General features: G+C 59.6%; 1 protein-coding gene across 10 annotated transcripts; it reads right to left on the bottom strand.

Moving 5' to 3' along the window:
* Nucleotides 1-2: 2 nt before the first annotated feature.
* On the bottom strand, nucleotides 3-26,778 carry RHBDF2 (rhomboid 5 homolog 2). 10 transcript variants are annotated; one of them, XM_089901644.1, is made up of 19 exons: nucleotides 26,664-26,778; nucleotides 12,738-14,184; nucleotides 10,098-11,891; nucleotides 8,936-9,063; nucleotides 8,046-8,241; nucleotides 7,755-7,961; nucleotides 6,409-6,537; nucleotides 5,942-6,060; nucleotides 5,588-5,782; nucleotides 4,482-4,593; nucleotides 4,186-4,260; nucleotides 3,841-4,002; nucleotides 3,373-3,482; nucleotides 3,160-3,223; nucleotides 2,972-3,066; nucleotides 2,674-2,749; nucleotides 2,422-2,522; nucleotides 2,090-2,243; nucleotides 3-1,389 (listed from the first exon to the last, which is right to left on the bottom strand). In XM_089901644.1, the coding sequence occupies exons 3-19, from the start codon at nucleotides 10,239-10,241 to the stop codon at nucleotides 970-972; spliced, it is 2,487 nt and encodes an 828-aa protein (XP_089757770.1). In that variant the 5' UTR covers nucleotides 10,242-11,891; nucleotides 12,738-14,184; nucleotides 26,664-26,778; the 3' UTR covers nucleotides 3-969. The 10 variants fall into 10 exon arrangements, with proteins under 10 accessions (XP_089757770.1, XP_022445218.1, XP_089757772.1 ...); XM_022589510.3 differs by having other exon boundaries at nucleotides 10,098-10,263; nucleotides 13,985-14,184; XM_089901646.1 differs by adding an exon at nucleotides 26,277-26,497 and having other exon boundaries at nucleotides 10,098-14,184; nucleotides 26,664-26,768.

Below are 26,778 nucleotides of genomic sequence, written 5' to 3'. Positions count from 1 at the left end.
ATACTTTCTTAAAGAATATCATTTAATACATTTCAGACATCGTCCATACAAAGTTAGTGTTACTTTAAAAAAAATTAGGACCATAATATAAACTGGTAAAAAAAAAAAAAAAGGCCTGATTGACCTTGGGCAACCCCTGGACACAGGTCCTTGGGGTGGCCCTGCCCTCACCTGGGCAGGAGTGAGGCAGAGGATGGCTGGCTGGCTGGTGTCAGTCCAGCCCCAGGAGGCAGAACACTGACTTGAAGGAAGGGACTGGGCTGGGAGGGGCTGGGGGGCCTGGGTGCGGGGCAGGTTCAGCCTCTGTTTGCTGAGATCAGCGGAGGCTCTCAGATTGCCAGTCTGTGTCTCTTTGCTCCTTCTCTGCCCCAGACCACTGCCAAACCCTGTCCCAGAAGGTTTGGACCCGGAGCGTTATGGGCAGGCTCACCAGGCCACGGATGAGTGCAGGGCGTGGATTCACAGGGCAGAGATGGGAGGGGAAACAGGTAGGGGCCGTGGCCGGGCAGGGCTGGGAACCTGGTGGGAACCCCAGCCAGGTCCCCGGGAAGGGCAGGCTCACAGCAATGGGGAGGGGGAACATACCAGCAGAGCCAGAGGTGGGAGATGGGCAGCAGCCCAGGACCTTGGGAAGAAAGGAGCCCACCCCCCAGGAAGTGGTCCTGACAGCAGGGGAGCAGGGTGATGTCAGGGCCTGGGCCCTGAGCTGCAGAGAAACACATATTCGGAGTGTCCCCCAGCCCAGGCCTGGGGAAGGGGGCCCTCAGTCCCCCAAGGAGCCGCCCTTGATGACCATCTCCCGCAGACTCAGCCTCTCCTGGGGGCAGAGCTCCTGGGAGCAGGGCCGGCCCCACAGGGTCTCTGGAGCGGGGGGTGGGCGCTGTGCAGGCAGGCAGCCTGACCCGGGCACAGTCTCCGTGTCCTCAGCGCTGCGTGGGAGCAGCCGTGCCAGCCCCGCCAGGCAGGTGGTCAGTGCAGCACCTGGTCCAGCTCGTACTTCTCGCAGAAGTGGCTGGTGAAGGGGAAGCAGGTGAGGTACTCGATCCAGGGCCAGTGGATGGGGTAGACATAGAGCCAGATGACCAGCGAGGCGAAGAGGCCGGCGAAGACCAGCAGCGACACGAGGATGAGGGCGCGCTTGCGGTACTTGTCGCTCGTGCCGAAGGTGATGTAGGGCAGGAAGGCGAAGGCCAGCAGCAGGCCGCTGAGGAAGCCAAAGATGTGGGCGATGTTGTCGATCCAGGGCAGGAGGCCGCAAATGAACAGGAAGAGCACGATGGCCGACAGGTTCAGGAAGGCCTTCCAGGGCCGCTCCAGCAGCTGCCAGCTCTGGAAGAGCTCCACGAAGAGGCAGGCCAGGAGGCCGAACTGCGACCCTGCCGGGCCCACCTGCGGTGGGTGGACGGGGAGGGGACAGGGTCACTTCCGGGTGCCACGTGGGAGCCTGTGGGGAGGCCTGGGCACAGCCAGGCTGGAGCCCCAGGACCTGGGTCATCCTCTCCGTGAGCCCCTCCCAGGGTGGGGACCCCGAACCTGACGGCCGGGGGGCAGGAGAGGTGCAGCTGGAGCTGCTGGAACAAAGCTGGGCTCGTTCCGCCCACCCTTTCTGCAACACTGAGCACCTACTACGCGCACGCCCAGTGCCATAAGCAAGACAGACTGCTCCAGGCAGCGCACGTGGGGAGGGACAGACACTGAACAAGCCCACAGCGTGAGCCTGACTGATCAAAAAACTGCCATTTCTTTGGGTCAAGAACGGTTGCACGAGGGCAACTTCATATGGCCCAACTCACAGCTATGGGACGCGCTGCAGGCGGTGGTCATGGTCACGGAGAGAAATGAAGCAAAGGGGCAGAGTGAGGGACAGGGTCCAGGTCTTCCTGGAGGTGACCTCTACACGTGACCCAGGGGCATCACTGCTCCCTCGCGCCTCGGGATGGACTAAGGAATTGGCCAGGAAGCCCCCAGCTTAGCTGTCCATCCGCTGTTGAGCCTGATATGGCAGGGGCTGTGCGTCCCTCAGGCCAAGCCAGGCGGGAGGCGTGGAAGCAGTAGAGCTAGCCCTCCCTGCCGCATCCTGAGTCCCTACCTCCGCGCGGTACGGGAGGAAGATGGCACTGGCAAGGTTGCCGGTGATGCCACTGAGAACGAAGATGATGGCGATGCGGTGCCAGCCGGCCAGCTTCTCCAGGTCTCGTAGGATGGTCATTTGGAAGATCACAGACACGAGGCAGTGCACCACGCTGGGCGGGGACACACCGGGCATCAGCCCCCCGCCCCGTCTGCCAGCCAGCGACTTCGGGAGCAGCGGGGTCTGGCAGGTCGTGCCGGCTGCGCCCTGGCCCAGGGGCCCCTCCTCCGGGAGTCCAGGTGGGTGGGCACCACAGGGGTCTGGGAGGTGGGCAGCGAGGCACCTCTTACCCAGCGTGGAGGAACAGAGACAGCCAGAGCCTGTAGAACTGATCTGGGACCTCAGGATTGAGGAAGGGCAGCAGCCCACACACCTTGTCCAAGCAGTGCACCTGGGGGTGAGAGCATGGCAGTCAGCGCCTAGGATCCCGCTGGGTCCGAGGCCCCGATGTAGGGGGCAGGACCAGATACCCGCTGCAGGAGAGCATACAGGCTGCTGCACCTGGCTGCTCGCGCCCAGGGCCCCACCAGACCCCACCTCACCTGGGAGCAGAGCGTGGCCTCTTCGTGGAAATAGCCGTGCACGAACTCACAGTATTCCCGGGTGGTGACCTCACAGCTGGGGGACAGGGAGGCAAGGCGAACGCCAGGGCCCTGAGTCCTGCCCGCCCCCGCCCAGTGCCCGGCAGCAGCAGGCACCACTGGCAGGACGCGGTGCCCCTCTGCAGGAACCTGCCCACACCACGGACGGCCCCCGAGTGGGGAGGGAGGACGCCGGCTGCAGGGTGGGTGACAGAGGGGGAGCACAGGGGCTCTGGGCCCAGGGCCCAGGCCGGCTCACCTGCCCTTGGTGCCGATGCAGCAGGGGCGGCCCCGAATCTGGCAGTCCATGTGCGGGAAGCCCGAGCGGTTACTCCTGGCCTGCTCCGTGCAGATCTGCCAGGAGGGGCACAGGCAGCGGCTAGGGCTGTGCAGCGGCACGCAGGCCCTCCCCACCCTTCCCGGACCGCTCTCCCCCCGGACACTCACCGGCCACTTGGTGATGTCATCGGGCCAGATGTGGGCACCACTGGAGGCCGGCTCCTCGCAGGTTCTGGAAGCAGAGGTCGGAGGGGGCAAAATGAGGGGCCACGGCATCCCCAGCCTGCCACGCCCACTGGCCAACATCCCCATGGGTGGTACAGACCACATGATGCTCAGCCCCATCTCCTCAGCTCAGCTGTGGGTCGCCCGGGACTGTACCTGGGGTCCTGGTTGCACACGGCCCCCGATGTCCGCTTTTGGCCCAGCGCAGACTTGTCCATGGGGGGCCCCGTATCATCCTGCCACTTGACAAAAGTGGCCAAAGTCTCCTGGAGGATGGAGGCAGGCTGGTCATGGCTAGGACAAGGTCACCACCATCAGAGTGGGCAAGGGCCGCTCCAGGGCCGGGGCTCTTGCCCTGCTGTCCAGGGCTCAGGCTCATCTCCCAGACCCCCACCCCCACGGACACTCCCAAGACCCAGCTTTCACCGCTCTGGGGCTGGGGAGGTTGGCACCCTCCATGTGCTGAGCTGCGTGCAGGGGTGTGTGATGCCAGGGAGGGCAGAGGAAGGACAGAGGCAGCGTAGACACCGCCCTTGAAGGGCCCCTCCCCCAGGCTGGGGCAAGTGGAGATGGTGCAGGGGACCAGGGTGGGGCTCGCAGGGGTCGGAGGGCCTCTGCCCCCACCGAGCAGTCCTGCTGCAGCGTCTGGATGCAGCCCGAGTGGTCATTCTGGACACAGCAGCCCGAGTCCCGCTCCAGGTCTCGCTCCCGCAGCACCAGCTGCTCGATCTGCTGGTCCTTCCGGATGCAGGGTGAGAACTTGGCTCCCAGGTGGATCAAGTCAATCTGGGGGCGGAGGGCAGTGGGGAGTGAGCTCGGGTCCAGACCTGGCTGCTCCGTTGAGAGCCTCCCCCTAGGGGCCCCTGATGAGGGGGGCTTCCAGGCAAGCCAACCCCCTTCCTGCCCAGCTGGGGGTGGCAAAGGCCAGAGGCTCCCTGCTGAGATGCTGTCCCTGCCTGGGCCCCTTACCGAGCTGGGGCCAATCCAGAAGTTCTCCTGCTGGATGTACTTCATGCTCTCATACACACCTCTGTTCCTGAGTACCTGGTGCAGAGGTGGAAGGATCGGGGGGTCAGGGGTTTCTCTGTCCCAGGGAAGGGCCTCCGGGGAAGGGGCTGAGAAGCAAAGCAATGGTGAGCCCAGAGCACTCTCCTGCTTGGGCCAGGTTGTTGCCGTGGAAGGGACTGGGTGGCCCAAGATGCTGGCGCCTCTTGGGGGAGGCTAGGATCCCCAGGGCGGAGCCCCCCTTCCCTAGCCCCACTCACCAGCTGGGTGGTGACGTGCTGGGCGAAGCCCACAGGCGCGATGCCGTACGTGCAAATCACCAGCAGTGTGATGATGACGTGGACGAAGGTCAGCCAGTAGGTGAAGTAGGGCCTGCGGGCAGAGGCATCGGGTCAGCGGAGCCAAAGTCACATCCCAACCCTCAGCCCCAGCCGCCAACAGCTCGCACCTGCTCCCTATCCTCCACTACTCCCCTCCAACTCATCCTTCTCCACAGCAACTCTTAAAATGCACCTCTCTGCGTCTCTCCCAGCTTAAATCCTTTCCATGGCTTCTCGCTGCCCTGGGGATAAAGTCTAACATGGCTCCTTCCCCACTGGTTGCAAGATCTTGTTACATCTGCCCACCTCCCTGGCCTCCTTCCTCTCCTTCTCCTGCAGTTCCTGGAACAAACCCCAATCCCTGCAGCCCCAGGGCCTTTGCACATGATGCTTCCTTTGCCTGGGATGCCCTTGCCGTCTCTCTTCACCCAGCTAACTGCTGCTGCTCCTGACGATGCTCCCCCCAACCAGTTGTTCACTCCCACCCTCTGTCCTCCTTCTCCAGGACACTCACCACACCTGCTATCACTTAATTTTTTTTAACTTAGGGTCCAATGTCTATCAGGTTGCTGCTAATTGTACATTCTTTGAGAATGGCCTCTTCCCAATCCTCTGGCTTCCCCCAAGGTCTCTGTGCAGGCCTCTTCACAGTCCCTTCACTCGCGGTCACAACTTCTAACTGCCCCTCTGACCTACCCTGCCCGCCCTGCTCCGCTGTTCCAGGGCCTGTGTGATGGTGCTCAGTGAACACTTGTTGCCGGGCTGCCGTCTGGGAGCCCCGCAGAGGAGGCAGGCCCAGAAAGCGGGGAGGGTGGAGAAGAGGCGGCAACACCCGACAACCCTTCCCAGGTGACGTGCATGCTTGTAGGGTGACCCTAGGGGCCGTCCCTGCTCCCCTGACCCAAAGGCTCGATGAACAATAAGGGGAGCTTCGGGAGGGGCCCCCGGGGAACCTGGAAGCTCCCAGGCCCTCCTGGACGGCTCTCAGCCCTTCTCCCCTGGGCCTACGCCTCTCCCCGCACTGTCACAGAGTGGGCGGGGCTCACCGGTGGCTGTCGAAGCTCTCCAGCTGGCGCTGCACGGTGCTACTGATGCTGCGGCGGTAGCTGCGGTTCAGCCAGTTGCCCACAACACCCAGCCCGTAGTGCCGCTTCTTCCGGTCGAAGGCAAAGTGCTTCACCTTGGATGCGATACGCTTGCCACGTTTGGCCGCGGGCACCGGGGCTCGGTCAGACTCCTTCCTGGTGAGGACGGTGGTCTCAGCCTGGTGTCCTCCCCTCCCACGTCCCATGAGGGGGGTCAGGAGGGACCTGTGGTCTAGGGAAGCCCCCTGGCAGGGCTGTTGGGCTCTTCCTCCACGGTGCCGCCTCCCTCCACCTGGAGGATTGCCCAGAACTCACAGAGGGACCTGCATCTCTTCAGGGGAGGCCGGGGAGGCCGAGCATGGGATGCCCCGGAAGTAGCTGGCAGAGAGTGGGGGCGACTCAAACACATCATCAGGCACGGAGCTCATTTCTTCCTGGAGTGGGTGTGGAGTCGGGGACACAAAAAGAGACAGTGTGAGGAGTCACCGTCTCCAGCACTGCCCCCAGTAGCTCAATTAAAGGGCAGGACAAAGCCGGACAGGCTCTTTGGAAGGGAGGTAGAAGGCATGTGTTTGTGGGCCCTGATGGGGACTTTCCCGGCTGGCACCCTTCCTCACCCCAGGTCCTTGCCCTGCCGACAGAAAGACGCACCCCCATCCCACCGATGGGCCTTTGGACATCTCAGGGGCTCCCAGCAGAGCATGACTGAGGCCGGGTGACCTCTCCTGGCTCCCACCCACCCCGGTCCCCCGACCCCGAGGGCCCACACACCCCATGCTTGCCTTACTAAAAAATGAGGAGTAGAATGTCTCTGCTCCATCGACCGCATCCTCCTCCAGGAAGCTGGGGTAGGCAAAGCTGCGCTTGACCACCCGGCACCTCTGTCCTGTGGCATCCATTACCGAGCGCCCCTGTGCCAGACAGAAGCATGGGCGTCAAGCCCAGGTCAGGTACCCCTGCCCCTGACACCAAAGGAGTCTGTCAAGCCCATCTGTCTGGGGAGGTGGGACCCTGCCCAGAGCACGTGCATCTGTGAGAGAGGCCAGGACCTGGCTCCGGCTCCTGCGTAGCCTGACTGCAGCCATCTCTACATGGTTGGCTCTTAACTTCTCCCTGGTGACCTCCGGCCCTCTGGCTTGGGCACCTGACACCCCACCACTCATCCTGCACCCTCATTCCCACGGGCTTCTTGGCACGGCACACCAGGCCCCTGCTGACCTTTTGATCCCATCTCCTGCCATTCCTCTTGTAACCACCCTTCACTAAAACCACCTGCTACTCCCTCCTACCTCCAGGCCTTTGCATAGGCCGTTCCCCCTGCTGACAATGCTGTTCCCTTCCTGGCAAACCTTTCCTTATATTTCTCAAGTGCCTTCCCTGACACCAGCCTCTCCTATGGGTGGGCCCCAGCACTTATCACACTGAATGGTGACACCTGCCCTCACCCGAGCTGAGGGCTCCTCTAGGGCAGTGACACTGGCTCAACTCACTCTGTAGCCCCTGTGCCCAGCACATAAGGGGGTTCAGTAAACACAGGTCAGTGAGTGGTGCCTGCACATTTCACTTCCTACTTACCACCTTATGTGTCAGTGCAGAAACCAGCTGTCCACACTAGGGACAACTAGAAGTGGACCACTTCTAGTGGGACCACTAGAAGGATGTGGGTCTGGCACCCAGGGATCCCAGAGCAACCACTGCCCTTGGCACAGAGGAAGATGCCTGGGGACAGAGGTGCTCTGGAGAGAGAGACGCTCTGGGGAGAGAGATGCCTGGGGAGAGAGATGCCTGGGGAGAGAGATGCCTGGGGAGAGAGATGCTCTGTGGAGAGAGATGCTCTGTGGAGAGAGATGCCTGGGGAGAGAGATGCTCTGGGGAGAGAGATGCTCTGGAGAGAGAGATGCCTGGGGAGAGAGATGCTCTGGGGAGAGAGATGCCTGGGGAGAGAGATGCTCTGGGGAGAGAGATGCTCTGGAGAGAGAGATGCCTGGGGAGAGAGATGCTCTGGGGAGAGAGATGCTCTGGAGAGAGAGATGCCTGGGGAGAGAGATGCTCTGGGGGGAGAGAGATGCCTGGGGAATGAGATGCTCTGGGGAGAGAGAGGGAGCAGGCTGGGCAGAGGTGTCTTTACCTTGAGGAAGGCCGTGGCAGCTTGAAAGCTCATGTGGGCCACAGAGATCCTCTTGCGGTGGGGCAGGTGGGAATAGCCGCCGGAGCGGACGCTGGTGAAGGAGGTGAGGGACAGGACCCCAGGGGTCAGGGGTGGGTGCGGGGCGTGGGGCCGGTCCACCTCGTCCGGGTGGCGGAACGCCCGTCCTCGGGCCAGGGGATCCACAATCTGGATAGGAGGGAGGTGGTGAGCAGAGTCAACTGGGCCCTGGGCCAAGTCATCTGCTGCCCCGCACCCCCCTCTGGAGCCCACCTTGGGCATCTTGCAGGGTCTTGGAGACTCGGTGCCCTGGAAGGAGGGCACCTCTTGGCTGGGGAGCTCCAGGTCCCGCTGGCACGAGGCCTTGAGCCGGCCGTAGCGGGCGCTGCAGTGGTGCAGGCTCCTGCGCTGCCAGTGCTGGCGCTTCAGCTCCCAGTCGTCGCTGACCCCGAACCACTGGGCCGTGCCCCTGCGGGAGCGACCACAATGAGAGAAAGGCCATGTGCGCAGAGAGGAGACAAGGGAGGTGACGGGCACGTGTGTGTGCAGGGGAGGTGACAGGGCACGTGTGTGTGTGCAGGGGAGGTGACGGGCACGAGTGTGTGTGTACAGGGGAGGTGACGGGGCACGTGTGTGTGCAGGGGAGGTGACAGGGCACGAGTGTGTGTGCAGTGGCAGGTGACGGGGCACTGTGTGTGTGCAAGGGAGGTGACGGGGCACGAGTGTGTGTACAAGGGAGGTGACAGGGCACGTGTGTGTGCAGGGGAGGTGACGGGGCACGTGTGTGTGTGCAGTGGGAGGTGACGGGGCACGTGTGTGTGTGTACGCAGTGGGAGGGGCAGATCAGCTTCCCCTTGACCCCTGGTTCGGTGCCCAGGAACCAGATGGGCAGAGGGGGATTCAAGTCAAGAGCCTGAGGGCTGAGCTGGGAAGGCCCCAGCAGCTGCTCCGAAGGGCAGTGGTCCACCCCCAGCTCCCTGACTCCCCTCAGCCTCCTCACTGTGGCTTCCTACCAGGCACAGAGCAGCCTGGGCCTCAGTTTCCCCGCCTGGACCATGGGCTGCCTGCCCGTGCCTCCCGGGAAGGGCCCAGGGCCCAGGTCCCAAGAGTTGACTGGCCCAGGGTGGGTGGGGAGGAGGTGGAGACGCGGCGGGCGTGCTCACTTGCGGATGCTCTGGGACAGGGAGGCCTGTCGGCGGAAGCCGGGGCGCTTCTCCGAGCCGCCCTCCTGCCATCGTGCCCTCGGCTCCTGGAGGCTGACGCTCTTCAGGAAGGCTGGGTTCCTGGGTCTCTGTGAACAGCGGGCAGGAGCATGGGCTGTGACTGCCTGCAGCCCAGATCCCGGGCTGGCTCTGCTCTGGCTCCCAATGTGAAGACCCAGACAGAACAAACCTCGACCCGAGTCTACCCCAAGGTGCTTTCATTCCGAGGGTCAAATCATCATTTTCTAGTGTCTTCGGCGATCCCAGCACACGCTTCCCTAGCTCCCTATCCAGCGCTCCTGCCTTAGGCCTTAGCCGTGGCTAAGCCTTGGCCTCGCCTGGCTTTACATGTTTGAAAGAGCCCTTGGCATGAGTGGGCGGCATGAGACAGCCTCCCCGGTGCCCCAGGCTGCGCGGGGAGCCCACGCTGTTTTTATTTTTTTTTGCGGTACACGGGCCTCTCACTGTTGTGGCCTCTCCTGCTGCGGAGCACAGGCTCCGGACGGGCAGGCTCAGCGGCCACGGCTCACGGGCCCACCTGCTCCGCAGCATGTGGGATCTTCCCGGACCTGGGCATGAACCCGTGTCCCCTGCATTGGCAGGCGGACTCTCAACCACTGCGCCACCACAGGGAAGCCTTTTTTTTTTTTTTTTTTTTTTTTTAGCCCATGCTCTTTGCAGCTAGTTCTCAATGAGCTCTTTATGGAACGCTGGTCTGGACTGCTGGCAACGTTGATTCCCCCCCGTCCCCCCGCAGGAGCCGGGTGCTGGGATCCAGCTGCTGGTGCTGCAGGCGCGCTGTGCCCCTTCCTCCAAGTCACAGGCAGCCCACCGCCCGCAGAAGGGCCAGGGCTCGGGCAAGGGAACGGAAACAGCCAATTCCCAGGCGGAACCGGCAAGTGTTTCTTATTTTCCCTGGCCCACCATGAGACAGAGACTGAGCTCAGGGCCCACCCCCTGTGAAGTGTGGGGCCAGGAAGGATGGGGTACAGCCTACAGCCGGGACACAGGGCAGCTGTGGCTCCAGAAGGCCCTCCTCCGGGAAGTGAAACTGCCTGAAAGGTGTCATGGGAGCACAGCGGTGGCCGGTGGCAGGGCGCCGAGCGCCCAGCTGCTCCCTTACCTGGGGCAGCATGCTGGCCTGCTCACTGGGGTCCGGGGTCCCGGGCGGAGGGATGGTGATGGATAGGTTGGGTGGCTTCCGGCTCTGCAGGCGGCTCCTGGACACTGAGGAGATGCTCTCGCCATTCTTGTCAGCGGAGGCCATGGTGGGCGGGGGGGTGGGGCAGCTGGAATGGAAACAGGGAGGGGGCACAGGTGTGTCAAGAGGCGGCAGGACAGGAGGGGACACGGGGACAGTCCAGGGTGTCAGGGTGGTACCTGGGCCGGCAGCCCAGACTGAGAACAACCTGTAGAAAGTTGGTTCAAACCTAACTCTGGATTTCCGGGAAGGGAGGCGAAGGTTGAAAGAAGTGCAGCCGAAATTGTAACCAAAGGAGGCATTATGCTTCCAGAAAAATCACAAGGAAAAGTATTGCAAGCAACGGTAGTAGCTGTTGGATCAGGCTCTAAAGGAAAGGGTGGAGAGATTCAACCAGTTAGTGTGAAAGTTGGAGATAAAGTTCTTCTCCCAGAATATGGAGGCACCAAAGTAGTTCTAGATGACAAGGATGATTTCTTATTTAGAGATGGTGACATTCTTGGAAAATACGTCGACTAAAATAAGTCACTATTGAAATGGCATCACGTGAAGCTGCCACTGAAGTTCTGAAATCTTTCATCATGTAAATAATTTCCGTGTTTCTTTTACAATAAAGTAATGATATCCAAACTAATGTATTCAGTGTCTCTGAAATTTAGTTTCTCTGTATTGATTTAAACATTCCCAAATAAAAGTATATAAATGAAAAAACAAAACAGAACAAAAACCTAACTCTGGACACTAAACCATGAAGCAGAGACTGACTCTGGGCTGCGTGGGGTAGGGTGAGAAGGTGTATTTTCATCCTTCATTTGCATTCCAGGGCAGCAGAGGTCTGGGAGGTCCCCAGCTCACCACCTCGTTCCATTTCCAGTCTCTCTGCTTCGGGCAAGGACCTCACCCAGAAAGGAACATTGAGGGCCAGGGATGCAGAGCTGCCGTGATCTTGGCCACCGCATCAGCCTGGCCAGAGCAGGCCAGGGGGCCGGAGGCAGCTTCCTCGGCCAAAGAGCCCTGCCTTCGTCCTGGGGGCAGGGCTTGGGGGAGGACAAGGGGAAAGGCTCCAGGCAGCCCACAGACAAGGGGCCCACAGCTGTGCAGGGAGCAGGTGGTTCTCAGGGGAGAGATCCCTGGGCTTTGAGCAAGGAAGGAGCAGCTCAGCCTGATTCCCAGGTAGATGAGAAAGCCACCACACTGGTCCCTGTCCCCCAGGGTTGGCAGGTTCCTCTTTCAAAGGAAAGTGAAACTACCACCTGTCTGGTACTTTTTTCTTTTCACAAAGGAAGAATATTAGATCTTAATGATAAAGATGATATATGAACCTTGCCAAAAAAAAAAAAGACTCAGAAGACTGTAAAGCAGAAAAGTGAACTCCTGGCCCGCCTGTCACCCCACGTTCCAGGAAAGAGCTCGGTGTGCACCCCTCTCCAGGTGCCTCTCTGCACTTGGAAAAGGACACGTGTACTTAACATTTTACATGCACTCATACCTTTTCTTCTATAGCGTGGACATCCTTCCCTGTCAATGCAGACAGATAGCTTGACCTGATCTTTCTTGATGACTGGGAAGGTTTCACTGAGTGCAATGTACCAAGATTTACTTAATTCCAGACTGATGGTTGTTTAGGTTCATGTCCAGTGTTAACGAACACCCTTGCCTATACCGTGTGTACTTGTCCCAGTATTATTGCAAGACGAACTTCTAGAAGTGGAGTTGCTGGATTGAAGAGTAATTGCATCTTGAATTTCAATGGATCTTGCCAAATGGCCCAGCCAGGAGGAAGTAGCAGTTTACCTCCACCCGGGGCTTTTCCATAGCCATCGATGGTGCCACTGACACCCACACCCCCTTTGACCCACCAGAACTAACACCTCTGCCTCATCTATTCTCTCCATTTCATCTCTCACACTGCCCGTGACCTTTTTCTTGCTAAAACCCTTCACTATTTCCTCTCCCCACGTCCCAAGGCTGCTGGGGCAGGTTTGATTTCTTCTCCCCTCGCACAAGGCCAGGGACCTCACATCCATCTGCCAACTCAGGGGAGAGTCACACAGGAGCCCTCCAGCCATGGGACGGGCGCCGAGGTGTGGGACGGCCGGGCAAGGCAGCAGCCACCTCTGTTCCCAGTCTGTCCGCTCCCCACTCTCTGTCCAGCTCCTAGAAGAGCCACCGTTGCCTCTCATCTGAAGGACCACAGCCTCCAGACTCCTCTACCTGCTGCCCCCCGAGCTCCCACCCCGGGACCATTTTCCACACGGCGGCAGAATCCACCTTTGAAACGTGCAAATCATACCATGTCACTCCCCGCTCAATGCTAGGCCAGGATCTCCAGCTCTCACTTAAAGCAAAGTCCAAACTTCTCACTGGGGCCTCTGGACCCTTTGTGGCTTTGTCTCCTCCTTGCTCCTTCCCCACCCCATCAGGCCACCCTGGGCCCCTCACCGCCCCGCACCTGCCAAGCCTCTGTGAGGAGGTGCTGAGGGCTTGTGGTCAAAAGCACAGACTGGAGCCGGGTGGCCAGGGTTTGACCTGCACTTGACCATGGGTCACCCAAGTCCTCACCTTACAAGGGAGGAATAACCCGCTCCGCCGGAGAGGTGTCCTGGGCATCAAACGACTGTACACATGACACACACTCAGGCAGCATGGCCACAGAAACTTGTTCAGGAACGTTCACAGCGGCCTGTTCGTTGCGGCCCAAAGGTATAAACAACCCAAATGCTCACCGACATACAAATGGATGGGGGGAGGGATAAATTAGGAGGTTGGGATTAACATACACACACCACTATACATAAAATAATCAACAAGGACCTCCTGTATAGCACAGGGAACTCTATTCAGTATTCTGTAATAACCTATATAGGAAAAGAATCTTAAAAAGAAGAGATAAATGTACACGTATAACTGAATCATTTTGTTGTACACCTGAAACGAACACATTGTAAATCAACTATAATATAAAGATTTTTTAAAAAGTGTACTATAACCTGTGGAAAAAAGACATACACGTGGATAAAAACAATGTGCTAAATCCACACAGTGGACTGTCACTCAACCACGAACAGGAACGCTACGCTGAGACAGGCTACAATACGGGTGAGCCTGGGGGATGTTATGCCCGGCGAAAGAAGCCAGACACAAAGAGACCACTTGCTCCAGGGGTCCAAATACAAGTCCAGGAGAGGCAAATCTATACAGACAGAAGGATGAGTCGTGGCTTAGGGCTGGGGGAGGGGGCTGGAGGATGACAGCTAAGGGGCGTGGGTTTCACTCTGAGATGATGAAAATGTTCTACAGTTGACAGTGGTGATGGTTACATACACCTGTGAATATACTAAAAACCATTCAACTGTACACTTTAAATGGATGAGTTTTATGGGAATTACATAAATTAAATGTGAACTATATCTCAGTAAAGCTGGTTAAAAAAAAGTCTCCAGCAGGTGCTCCATAAACGTTGGGCCTCTGCCCCTGCTGGTCCCTTCCTCCCCAGATAAGATCATCACACAGCAGAGCAGGTAGCTCCTTCTCATCATTCTGGTCCCAGCTTGAGCGCCACCTCCTCCAAGCAGCCCTCCCTGGCTGCCTGAGGCAGCGCCCCCTCTACCCCATGTGCCTCTCCATCACTTCACCCTGCTCACCTCCCTCGCTGCCCTCTTTCTGACTCATTCGCAGCTGCATCTCCACTGCCAGAAGAGTGCTGGCCCCCATGCAGCATTAGTACGTATTTGTTGAAAATCAGATAAGCAAGCAAGCAAAGCAGCTGGTACCTGGGGTCCAGCCCACTCGGCTACCCAGCTTCCTACCTTCAGGGTTTGTGTTGAGCTCACACCTTCCTGGGTCTTGTTGCAGAGGACTTTAGAGCATGTTCTAGTCCTTTCCTCACTCTGCACAGATGCTCTGGGGTGAAGCCTCAGCTCTGCGGAGAGGTGGATGGATGCAGACAGAAGGAAAGATGGACGGATGGCTCCACGTCAAGCAGGGCAGCTCCCTTGGTGCTCACAGCCTATAAGGAAGGGAGGGCAGGCTCAAGGGTGCATGTCAGGACTACTGCACCTTTTAATCTTAATTTACCTCAGTCTCCTCATCTATAAAATGGGGATAATTCCACCAGCTTCATAGGTGAGGGATTAAGAGATATATTCTCCTCCTCCTCCCCCTGGAGTAAAGGCCCTTGTGGTGATGAGCTGGATGCTTCAGAGTGCCTGGAGGCCAGCAGCCTCTGGGCATTTACCTAATAAAACCACCTAAAGACCTGGGCTCTGGGCTGGGAACCATAATCAAGATGGTCCCTACTTTCTTTTCCTGTTTCTACAGAACTTTACTAGAAACATTTAACTTTAAAAAACGCAGGCATTATTGGCTATCTTCTGATTAAGAGCTGTTTTCAATTAAAGTAAGCCAAATATTCAAGGCAGTGTTCAAATGATTCGGAAATGTTTTGCTGCTGTTTTGGTTCTTTAAATTAATAATTTTTTTTAAGGTAAAATCCACACAACATAAAAGTAAGGATTAAAAAGCGAACAACTTGTGGACTTCCCTCGTGGTCCAGGGGTTAAGAGACTGTGCTTCCACGGCAGGGGGCACGGGTTCTAGCCCTAGTCGGGGAACTAAGATGCCACATATGCAGCTTGGTGCAAAAAAAGTGAACAACTCCAGGGTAAGCCTTTGTTTCTGAGAAGTCCCGCATAGGGGACATTGCCATGTAGCAGAGCACTCGGCAGCCCCAGCTTGATAGAACGCCGAGGGCCGTCGGGGGCAGGACAGGGTCAGGGCCCCAGGTGGGCCAGGCCTTGCTCGGCCCTTCGCGTGCATTATCCTGCTTTGTCCTCAAAACACCCTTCGAGATAGACATTATCATCACTTTCATTTTGTGGATAAGAATGGAAGCTCAGGGCTTCCCTGGTGGCGCAGTGGTTGAGAGTCTGCCTGCCGATGCAGGGGACACAGGGTCGTGCCCCGGTCCGGGAAGATCCCACGTGCCGCAGAGCGGCTGGGCCCGTGAGCCATGGCCGTTGAGCCTGCGTGTCCGGAGCCTGTGCTCCGCAACGGGAGAGGCCACGACAGTGAGAGGCCCGCGTACAGTAAAAAAAAGAAAAAAACAAAAAACAAAAAATGAATGGAAGCTCAGAGGGATTGAGTAACTTGCCCAAGCTCACACAGCCAGGAAGGAGAGCAGCTGGGACTCAAACTGCTCTGGCTATAGGGCCTGAGGTCTCCTCGGGAAACAGGCGCCCCCCCTCTCCTTAAAGCTGGGGTACACTTCGGGCTGGACAGCCTCCTATCAGGGAGACAGAGTAGAGAGTCCAGCCTGGAGGGAACCTTGGTTGAGCATCTCAGCACTTTGCAAACTGTGTTCCTCAGAGGGCTGGGGTTACCCAGAGGTGCCCAAGGGGCTGCCATGGGGTGAACTGGAGGCCGGGGGAGGGTCTGGGCTCCCCTCTGATTCCATGGGCAGCACCCCTCTGGCTTTACGTATTAGAGCGGGGTCTTTCACTTGGTTGCTGAAGTCGTCCAACTACAGGTGAGTGAGAGGAGCTCTGGGTGCGGAGGGGGTGCCAGAGAGGGATCTGAGGCAGAGCTGGAGGCCCAGGACGCTCCCTGCTTAAGGCCTGAGCAAGACCTGGACGTCACCCTTCTACCCTTAGTGCAGGGAGCCCTGACCCTTCATCCCAGGGCAGACAGGCCGTGGATGATGAGGTCACTCGGAGATCACAGACGGGACGTGGTGCCGGCCTGGCTGGCGCCTCGGACGCCGCTCTGCACCACTCTGGGGACGGCTCCAAGACAACAGCCTCACCTGGGACGCCTGCACAGAAAGCTCTCCAGCTTGGCCTCCTCTGGGACCAGGGTACAGTGAGAAGGCACCAGGTGGGCAATGCCCTTGGAAACTAGCACCAAGGAGGGAGGGATGCAGTGGAGGAAGGCTGGTGGTAAGCGTGGGGCTGCCAGGTCTGAGCTTGGGTAAGGTCACCAAGCAGGGAGGGTCCTGCTGGAGCTCACAGCTGGTTACATCCCCCCACAGTCAACACCAGTGCCCTTCAAAACCTGCCCCACACACCACCGGACACACCACACCCCCACAGCTCCCCAAGCTCCTGCTTCCTCTCATCTGAGGCCCTGCACCTGGCCCACCAGGCTCCACCCCATCTGCCTGGCCAACACCTACCAGCTGCTTTAAGGAGGGTAAAGTGTCATCTCCTCCAGGGAGCCTGTCGCGTTACCACCAGCCAAAATCAACCACTTTCTCATAGCATCCTACAGAGATTTGCCTACCTGTAGGTATCTCCCACCCACCCCTGGGCAACACAGGGTCCACAACCCAGTTAGCCCTGTTAATGGCTAACTGGATGGAAGGCGGGGGAGAGGGTGGGCGCATGCACGGCTGCAGATGGTCAGTCCACACTGACCCTGAACAGAAACTGTCTTCCAGAATCCTGCAGCCAGCCCAGGAAGTGGCTCATTCTGGAAGGCTCTACCGAGTGCTGCTTGCCCCACCCCTGCTCTGTGACCACTGCCCGGCCAAGGATGGAGGATGCTGTCCCAGGATGAGTCCCCAGAGGACCTCCTGTTTCCCCCCTTCTCCAGCACAGCCCAGATTCCCCAACTAGCCCTCCCATCCCAAGGCCATACCACCCCTGGCTGGGACCCGTAGCCCAGGACTTGCCGTGCTGCTGGCATCTGTCCCAATCTTCTGACAGGAAGAAGGGCAGACTCAATCCAAGGCCGAAGGACTGGTGAGACCGGACCAACCCCAGGGAAATCCTAGGGATCCCAAAGAGAAGTGGCGCGGCCCTGGAGAGCAGAGGCAGGGCTGGGGCACATTTTCCCGGGGAGCCACTTAACCATCTTCATAGGGCAGTGCTGAGAGCCCTGGCCTGTAAGCAGCGTGACCGGCACAGCCTCAGTTTCCTTCTCTGTTAAGCGAAGGGATTGGACAAGGTGATGGCCCAGCTTTGACACACGTGAGGCCCACACATTTGGCATAAAAACACCACTTTGGGGACTTCCCTGGTGGTCCAGTGGTTAAGCCTCCGCGCTTCCATTGCAGGGGGCACGAGTTCGATCCCTGTTTGGGGAACTGAGATCCCGCATGCTGCAGGGCGCGGCCAAAAAACAAATGCACAAAAACACACCACTTTGCCCCAGTCGCTCTCCACCACAGACGGGACGGCCTGCTCCTGAGGCCGCGTGCCCCCAACTTGTGCAGAGATGGTAGGCAGGTGCACCAGAAGCCCAGCCCCTGCCTCGGGGCTCAGGGAGGGAGGGGGAGGGGGCGGCAAGTGCTCGGGGCAGATGCAGGGGTCGTCGGACCCACTCTGGGCACCTGCGTAACCCAAGTCCAGGGCGTGGGGCAGCCCAGACGGCAGAGGCCAGACAGAAAAAGTGCTGGAACACTGGGAGCACCGCCCCGCCCAGCCCTTACCTCCCGCGCCCTCAAAGTGCTTCCTCACTGAAGAGGAAGCTGTGACAGCCTGGGACCAGGCTTCCTCCTGGCCCAGTCACATCCGCTGCTCTCTGAGACCCCCAGGCTTGCGAAGGTGCCCAGACCGTGGGCGGGGGGGGGCGGGGGGGCGGGGTTTGAGGGCCTGGCCCACCCGGCTGGCCACAGTCACTTGCCCGCAACAATTTTGGCTTCGGTGGGGCCTTCCCCAGAAAAAAGCCTTCAGCCCCAGGATACCTAGGAGACCCCCAAAGGGCCCTGGGTAGAGAGAGGGGGTCCAGCATGGGGGAGCAGGGGTGCATATCCAAAGAAGCAGTGCACTAGAGAGTTCACATCACCCGGAGGCACCCACGGGTTGACCAACCCAGGGTCTGAACCACCACTGTGCCCACACCCAGTAGCATAACCCCTTTAGCAGCAGCCAGGAGCTGGTACATATTGCAGAAACACAGACTCAGAAACTACAAGCTGGTGCCGCCGGGGAAGCCGGTTTCCCCACAGAGGGTGGAGCTGGGCACGGCCAGCTGAGCCCGGTCCCGGCAGCCACAGCCAGGGTGAGCCGGGCCTCCCCCGCGGGTCCCCCGCCAGAGCACTACCAGGGCACATGCTGGCAGGGTGCCCCCTCCCCAGGCTGCATGGGCCCACCGTCCCCTCCCCCCTGGGCCACACCTGCCCCCACGTGTGCTTCCGTGGTCCTGAGGAGTCTGGCTCCGGCGCCCGCCTTCCCTCTCCACCTGCCCGCCACCGACACACTAGCAGGTTTCTGAAAGCTCCCCTGGTCTTGCTAACGGTGGATGGATTCTCCATATCCCCGGCTGTGAGGACCTCATGAGCCGGAAGCAGGCGACTGACACGAGGACTCAGCCTGCGTGTGGTCAGAGATGGGGACAGAGAGAAGGGAGGGGTCCTTGGAGGAGGGGCGAGCAGCCCCTCCAGAGGGGAAACAGGCTTTCTGAAGCACGAGACATGGTCAGGAAGTTTACGGGACCCCCACGGGGAGGGTCTCAGGCCCCCTGAACAGAGGAAGGGAAGAAACCACCACCTGGCCCAGAGGTTCCTCCCAGCTGGCGGTGGGCAGGCGGTCTGCAGGGAAGGGAGGCGGCCAGGGCTGCTGGGACCTGCCTGTCCCCCGCTGAATCACAGGATGTCGGGGTGAGGGCAGGGGGCAAGGAAGTGGCCTCTCTCCCTGGCTTCCCTGTCACAGAAACCGAAACCCAATGTTTCCCTCCCCACAGCCCTTCTGGGAACTGGGTCATTTTTAGAAAGCAGCAAGGAGGAAGCTGGCCCTCGCCCAGGGTGCAATCCCCAGCGAAACCCCTGGTTCTGCTGATCTCGGAGCTACTCCGGCTGCCACGAGGCCTGGCAGGAGCAGCTTATGTAAAGACTGCAACCTCGCCCAGGCTCCCTACCCGCTGGCCCGCACGGCCGGTGACTCACCAAGGACGCCTCCCTGCCCTGGCGAGAGCCGGTGGGAACAGGAGCGCTGGGCAGGAGGGAGCAAAGGCACCCAGCTGGGGGTCACGCAGGATTAGGAAGACAAAAAATGGACAGACCAAGAGGGAGGGAAGCAAAGTGTGCCAGACCCAATCATCAGAGCTAGAGAAGGCGGGGGCGGGGGGGTGGGGACGCCTATCTATCTTCAGAACCCAGCAGGAGCCGTCCCTGTGGCCGCCCTCCCTCCCGGCAAGCAGCCACTTCCCTAGAGGTGCCAGTCGGCAGACACACTTCACAGGCTGCCCCAGCGCACGCCCACCCTTCAGCCCAGCTGCCCCCAATGGAGAGGAAAAATGAAACCACCTGTGGGTTTGTGCTCCACCCACAGGGAGAGGCCCCACTCACAGAGGGCCCTGGCCTGGGGAGGCCCCGATTTCTCCTCCACCTTTAACGGCTTTGCTCAAACTCTAGAAGATAAAGAACCTGGGGACAGGTTCAGGGACCTGGTGACCTTCCCCATCAGACCCCAGGCTCTGGGCTCCCCGTGACCCAGTTAGAGTGGCTTGGGCGTCACGGCTGACCCCAGACACGGGAAGCGGGAGCTGGGCACATGCTCTTGGTGGCAGCCTGGAACCCAGTGTCCGCCAAGAGCGTGTGGGTGCGAGGAGGACGGGTTGCCATGTTCACAACCCCACTCTGTTCCACCCGGAGGCTTTCTCAGGACCACACGCCAGCAGGGCTGGCAGAGATGTGAATACCCCCATATTCTGTGGGGACCCCAATTCCAGAAAGCCAGCTGGGAGTGCCTGAGCCCCATGTCCCCACGGCAGCTGCTGGCAACATACAGGGACAGGCATTATTGGAAGTGGAAGCGGCACCAGATCTCCCCAACTGACCACAATGCTGGGCCCTGCCCACCGTGGTGCCCTCCCAGAGGCCCCTCTGGGAATCTCTGGACTCCAGAAGCTGCTGATGGAAGCAGATCGGGGGAGAGCAGTTGAGCAGAGACCTTCCAGACCCCAGGCAGTAGCGGCTTCCAGAGCCTGGGGGCCGATGGCAGCTTAAGGACAACAGCGGGAAGGGAGCAGAGTGGCCGGGTACTAGGATGCTCTACCCAGCAGCCTTTGGGAGGGTGGCCTATTCTGTCCCAATCCTGCTGTTCCCTGAGCATTGCTGTGAAGGAGAGGAGTCAGAAGTGGCCCCTAGGGGTGCAGAAGGTTCTGGTCCTTCCAGGCCAGACACCAGGGCACAGGAGGGATCCTGGAGAGGGATCAGCACCTCTGGGCACCATGCTGTCCCAGGTGTGATGTGAACCAGGCTTTGCTCCAAACACTCGTGAGGATTTGCCTCTCTTGGGATCTTGAAGTAGTGGGAGTTGGGTTTCCACTGGACCTTGGAACAGGCAGAGGCTTAGCACATGCTCAGTGGGGGGGGAGAATGGGGTGCAGCATGGGTGGGGGAGCAGGAGAGGCCCACCTCGCTCCTGCTGGGGCTCCCACACCCCGAGGTGCGACCAGGCTGTTTCCAGACACGACTAACCTCGGCACACAGAGCAGGCCTCTGTCCCGTGCTTGCAAGGGTGGAGTCCACCCAACTTCCACCCACTCCTCGTGGCCTGGCTCCAGACAATGAAAACACTGTCCAACTGGGGGAGGCACAGGGTCAGAGTCCCAGCCCTAACCACTGTGTGATCTTGGGCAAGCCACTTGGCATCTCTGAGCCTCAGTATGTTTATGCATAAGATGCTAAGGAGCCTCCCAAGGGTCTGAAATCTAGGTGGCTTTGTCACCATTAGCTAGGGGTCACCCTGGGAGCACAGGCAGCTGAGGGACAAAGTCTGACCATATCTCACAGAGAGGTAAGCACCTTACCCAACGTCACTCAGCCGGAAGTCAGGCCCTGGGCTGCCCTGAGTTCCTCACCTCAACACACTCAGGACAGGGCGCTGGGTGCCCCTCACTTCTGGAGGCCCAGGTCGGCTGTCAGCAGGGAGGGAACATGCCAGGCAAACACTTTTCAGCTTGTAAACAGTCATTAAGGAGCTAATAAACCAGACTTCCCAGAATCCTGCCCTGGGGCTTTGCTCCTTCCCTGGAAGAGGCTGGCCCCAGCCCCAAAGGCTGCTGCAAGGGCTTCGGGGCACATGGACGTGGGCCATCCAGGCCACTCAGACCACGGGAGCTCTCCACACTCGTCACCAACCCCATCCCCCCATCTTGCTTTGGAGCTGTATGGGTTCTCTTGTTGAGAAATGAGGGCTGGGGAGCTGGAGACAGGGCTCAAACCCTGGCTTGGCCACCTACCCGCTGGGAGACTGGGCAAGTTATCACTTCCGAGCGTCAGTTTCCTGCTGCAAAATGATACGATGCAGCCCCCATCCCCAGGGATGACACGAGATCATGAGTGAACAGTGCCTGGGACACAATTGGTGGCTGGGAACTGGTAGCTTCTATTATTCCCAGCTGACCTCTGCCACCATCGCTCACTTGGTTTCTACATCTGAGCCAAGAGTTCCAGAGGTGACAGATCTCTGTTTGACAGGTGGGGAGACTGAGGCTCAAAGAGGTGAAGTCCCCTGTCCAAGGTTACATAGTTACGTGGTGGGGCTGTGGCCTCCTGCCACCTCGGAACTGGTCAAGCAAAGTGGCAAAAGAACGGGCAGTGGGGTGGTGACTCAGGTGCTGCGGACGAGTTTTAGGTGCACAGGCCTTTGACTCATGAGTCCCTCCCAGCCCGCCAAGCAGAAATGACATCACCTAAGGCTTGATGCCACTTCCCAGCTTATCTAAGGACTTTCACAAACATCCTCTCACCCTTGTCCTTATCTCACGATTGTCATTGGCTGATAAAGCCATGAGCTAAACAGCCAGGGCTCAGGCCAGACTGCAGTTCCAAGTCCTGCCTCTGCCGGGTCCCACGGCAGCTCTCCCATCTTCTCTTCCAGGCCTTTGGGGCCCACACTAGAGGCATGACCTGGGGAGAGCCACCAGGAGAGGGAAAAGGTGCTTCTTGCTGGCAGCCGGGCAGGACCACCTGAGGACCCTCTCGCCACAAGCTCCGGGGCCACACGTGGGAGGCAGAGAAAACCAAGCTTACCCTGCTCCCACCTCCAAGAAGCCCGGCCAGAGGGAGCAAGGGCTGAAGGACACGGCCTCCACGACCACCACCCCCACCATCATGATGCACATGCTGGAGGGCGGGGGCCAGCAGTTCACAGCCTGATCCCCCACTCCCAGATGGAAACCCACCACTGTTCCCATGGCCTCCGTGGTGCTGGGGGTCCCCTCCCCCCCAGACACAGCCACTTCTGCAGGATAACAGTGGTGCTGCCGTTCTGCAGTATGTTCTCACCTCATCCCCCCAACAGCTCAAGAGACGAGGTAAGACCTCTGGCATCACCATGAGTCTGTGCCAGGGCACACAGACACATTCCTGTTATTGTGACAGCTCGCCCACTGCACTCTTAGTGCAGCCGGGCACCTGCCCAGGCTTTACATGAATCACCACTGGAATCCTCACAGCAACCCTCCCAAGCAGACTACTGTGAGCCCACTGGGGAAACTGAGGCACGGACTACTTAAGTGACCCCCATCCTACTGACCACACTCTCATAGCCCAGGTGCCTGCCAGCCTTTGGGCCCGGCTCCCCAAGCTGGGAATCACCCCTTCCCACTGCTGCCCCTCACCCTCCAGACCAGCGTCCCTGACGGCCCACCTCGTCTGCCCTGCCCGCTTAGCTCCAACCACTTTCCTAGAGGGGCTTGGAATGTGCCTTCCCGTAGCTTTGAAACCTCAAGTCTTGCATCTGGGTCCCTGGATAAACTTACTGCATGAGGGAATGTGGACACAGTGGCTGTCTATACTGCCCTGAAGTTGAGAAGAAACTGTTTCCTTTATGCCAGTCCTGAGAGCTGCCCTTGCATGGCAGCCTCCCTGCCGGGGTCCCCACGCGCTAGGTCAGCCTGCACTGACGTCCCCGCCACTCCTCCCCCGGCCTGGCCCAGCCGGATGGGAAACTGGGAGCAGAGGCGTGAGCTCACTCTGGAAATCCCCACGGTGGCCGGGGCAAAACTGAGGCCTGCTCCAAAGTGGGTGTCACAGAGACCCAAGGGGAACTGCAACCTGGAGAGTACATCTCCCCTGATGCTGCACCAGGTGGCAGGCAGGGGGCCGGGGCCACCCCAATCCCGCAACCGCTCATCCCGACCCAAAGGGAAGCGCCAGGTGGCTCATCCAAGTCACATGCACAAACATACACCCCTGACTTCTTGCTCTCACCTGGGGTCTCGCCTGGGGACAAGTGTGCACAGCAAATCAACAGGAACCCTGTGAAGAGCTCTGGCCACAGTGAAAACATCACCACTGACCCAGAGCTGGGCTCGGACCCCAGCTGCTCCCACAGCGCATTTCCGGTGTGATTATTCCTCCTCTTCGAGGGCCAGGAGTCCCCATCTAGGCAATGAGCGTGTGCCTATGTGCATATGTGCGTGTGTGTTACACCAGGTATGGCTGCAGCTCAGAAATGAGCACATCAGGTAGGAGTCACCTGGTACTCTTGCTGGCAGGTGGCAGAAGGTTTTAGGGCTGGGCCTGGGAACAGACAGCCCAGGTTCAATGTCAGGCCCTGACAATTACTTCCTGAACAGCTCTGTCCAAGTCTGAATGCCGCTTTGTGCCTTGAGAGGCACACAACAGATGCGGGTCACTATTATGGTTTTTTTTTTTTTTTCAGCTGAACAGATGAAAGTCTCACTCCAGCCTTTTAAACTTAAAAGACCAAAAGGAGCCCCAAAAAGCAAAAGTCAAACCAGAAACTGCCACCTGCCCTCTGACCCCACCAGGGTTCCCAGGTCAGGAGGCCAGGATCCAGAAGTGAACAGGGTGGTGGGGGGAGGGAGGGATGGATATTGTCAGGAGGTGGGAAGGGAGGGCAGTGAGGTGGCCTGGGCTCCTGGGCATGAACGGCTGCTTCATCCCATCCTGCCCCTCTGTGATAGCCCTCTACCCCAATTCCCTGCAAAGCGGAAGCATACTCCTTGAGTCCAACCCAATTAATTCAAAGTCATGCCTACCGGGGGAACCCCAGGCCTGTGGCTCTGCTGTCCTCCATCTCTCACTGGTGCTGAGCTAACACCACGAGCAGGGGGCGCATCACTCCACCAGCAGCTGGGCCCACCCCGGGCCTCTTGTCTCACCCAGGGTTCCCACAGCCACAGTGGAACTTTCTACTGCAGGAGGGAAGCAGATTGGGGAGCCGCAAGGAATCAGGCGCCCTGTTATTCCTCGGATGTTATTTTCCCGGTGTAAGTGACTGAGGAGTCAGGTGTGGGTTCAGAAGGGAAAATTACAGCTGGTCACCTGGCGTCAGGCGTCCAGGCCCACCTAGCAATCCAGCGTTGGGAAAACCTATGAGAACAGAGCTCGCGCCCCAGCCCCCCATAGGGGTATTTGACCTCCAGGGTTGCCCTGGCTCACCCTCTGTGGGAGGTGCCCTAGGGGCGAAACACTCCAGGACAGAGCTGTGAGAGGGCCCCTGTTCCCAGCACCTCCCCCAGAGCACCCAGAACTGCTTCCTGCAGGGCTCACGGTTTAAGCAAGGAAGAGGCAGGCTTGTGGCACCAAGGGAGGCCTACTGCTAGGGCGTAACTGCCCTCACACCTCCTTACCGTTTATCTCATTTAGGCTTATTCCAAGTTCCTCCTCTAACCCCTGAGGAAACTGAGGCAGGGAGGGGCAGTCAATGAGAAGTAACTTGGTGGCCCAGGTACTGCGCCAGGGTTGCTCAACCTCAGCACAGCACTACTGACACTTTGGGCTGAGTAATTCTTCGCGGTGGGAGCTTCCCTGTGCACTGCCAGGTGTTTAGCAGCATCCCTGGCCTCTACACCCTATACCTCCTCCCCGGAGTTGTGACAACCAAAATGTCTCCAGACACTGCCGAATGTCCCCTGGCAGGCAAAAATCACCCCCTGCTGAGGACCACTGCTTTAAAAGAAGCTTCACGGGCTTCCCTGGTGGCACCGTGGTTGAGAGTCTGCCTGCCGATGCAGGGGACACGGGTTTGTGCCCCGGTCTGGGAAGATCCCACATGCCGCGGAGCGGCTGGGCCCGTGAGCCATGGCCGCTGAGCCTGCGCGTCTGGAGCCTGTGCTCCGCAACGGGAGAGGCCACAACAGTGAGAGGCCCGCGTACCGCAAAAAAAAAAAAAAAAAAAAAAAAAAAAAGCTCACTTTCCACTCTTTGCTCTGCTTTACCTACAGCAAGTGACAGTAACATAACACAGACTCTGGGCTCATTATGCCACCCACACAGGGTCCTAAATCTATAGCCATTGGGAAAGAGAAGCCAGTCCACGTGTGGGGTCAAACCCGCAAGCCCTCCCCTCCTTAGACACTCCCTCTTAGGGGCTCCAATTCTAGGCCTTCCCCCTTGGCCTTTCACCCAGTTAGGCTGAGACCTGGGCTCCCCTCTGCTCTGGGGTGGTGGGTTTATACTCTAGGGACATACTCCTCTCTAACCCAATACAGTGCCCTGGGGGAACGGAGGAGGGGCAGCCTTTCCAAGCCCCTCTGTCCGGAAGTCAGGAGTCCTGGGTCCAATTTCTGAGCTCTGGTCCAGCCTGGCTGTGAGCCCACCCTCCCGCACCTGTTTCCACCTCTGCTACACTGAATGGACAAACTCCGCCCCGACCGCGGCTGCTCAACCAGGAGAGGGGAGGGGAGGGGAAGGTATGAATTCCAGGCGCTTCTGGGAGGAAGGCGGGACTGCGCGGTCCTGCCCTGGGGCGGTCCCCTCTCTTCCTCCCGGGACTTTAAACTTCTGCCCAATCAGCATGCCCCCACCTCTGGTGACCCGTGGCCCAGGGACCCCTTAGGCGTCTTGTCCGAGCTGAGTCCCAGGGGTCGGCAGACCCGGTCCAGCGGCCCCGTTCGAGTAGAGCCCCGGCCTCTGGCCTCGGGCTCGGCCCACGTGGGGCCCGAGTGCCCCGCAGCGCCGGCCCCTCCGCCGGCCGCGCACCGCCGCCCCAGGGCATGCTCGGGCGCGACCCCACGGCCCCTCCGGGGCCCGGAGTCCGGCTGCTGCGAACCCGGCCTCGCCCGTCGCCCCGCGCTCACCTCCCTGCGGCCCCAAGTTCCCGGGACTCGGCTCCTAGCGGCGACGGCTGGCGCCTGGGCGGTGGCTCCTGGGGGCGGGGCCCCAGCGCTCCGCCTATTCCCTACCTGCGCGCGGGCGGGGGGCGGGGCCTGGCGCCGGGGGGCGGGGCCCGCCGGGCCCGGCTCGGTCCCAGACGCAAGTGTCCTGCTCTGCTGCTCCCGGCTCGCGCCGCCCTTCCGCGGTCGGCCTAGTGGTGTCCCCTACTGGGCAGAGCCCTATTTTCCGCCGGAGCTGGTCTCTTCCGGGCGCCGTCCTCTCCTCCCCCGGCAAAGCGTATAATCTAGGTCTGAAGTGCCATCATCAGGTCAACCCCCAAGAAAAACCACTCCAATAAATGACAGCCACCTTCCATACCCCTCCCTCCAGAGCCTTCATCCTTAGGCCAAACGGGCCTGTTCCCTCGAAACTTTTAGCCCTCACCCTTTCCCTGAAACACATTTGGAGGGTCTCACCTACAAGTCCTGCTGCAGCTCCCGCCTCCGGGACGCCTTCTCTGATCTCCGCCACTGCCCTCGCCTCTCCTCTACAGCGAACGCGCCCTCCTCCGCATCCTCCCGAGGCGGAGGC

Source organism: Delphinapterus leucas, chromosome 19 (genome assembly GCF_059928025.1).
Source record: "Delphinapterus leucas isolate spDelLeu-1000000601 "Yukka" chromosome 19, BTC_Dleu_Yukka2, whole genome shotgun sequence".
NCBI lineage: Eukaryota > Metazoa > Chordata > Mammalia > Artiodactyla > Monodontidae > Delphinapterus > Delphinapterus leucas.
The sequence above is the reverse complement of the archived record's forward strand: the minus strand, read 5'-3'. Positions and strand labels throughout refer to the sequence as shown.

Bases quoted from the DNA above. Each gene is read 5' to 3' on its own strand.
- RHBDF2 (XM_089901644.1), bottom strand. From the start codon at position 10,241: ATGGCCTCCGCTGACAAGAATGGCGAGAGCATCTCCTCAGTGTCCAGG. The intron at 6,061-6,408 runs GCAAGCATGGGG...CACCCACTCCAG, and splicing joins ACTCCTCATTTTTTAGTAAG to GAAGAAATGAGCTCCGTGCC. The intron at 2,750-2,971 runs GTGAGCCGGCCT...CCTGTCCCCCAG, and splicing joins TGCATCGGCACCAAGGGCAG to CTGTGAGGTCACCACCCGGG.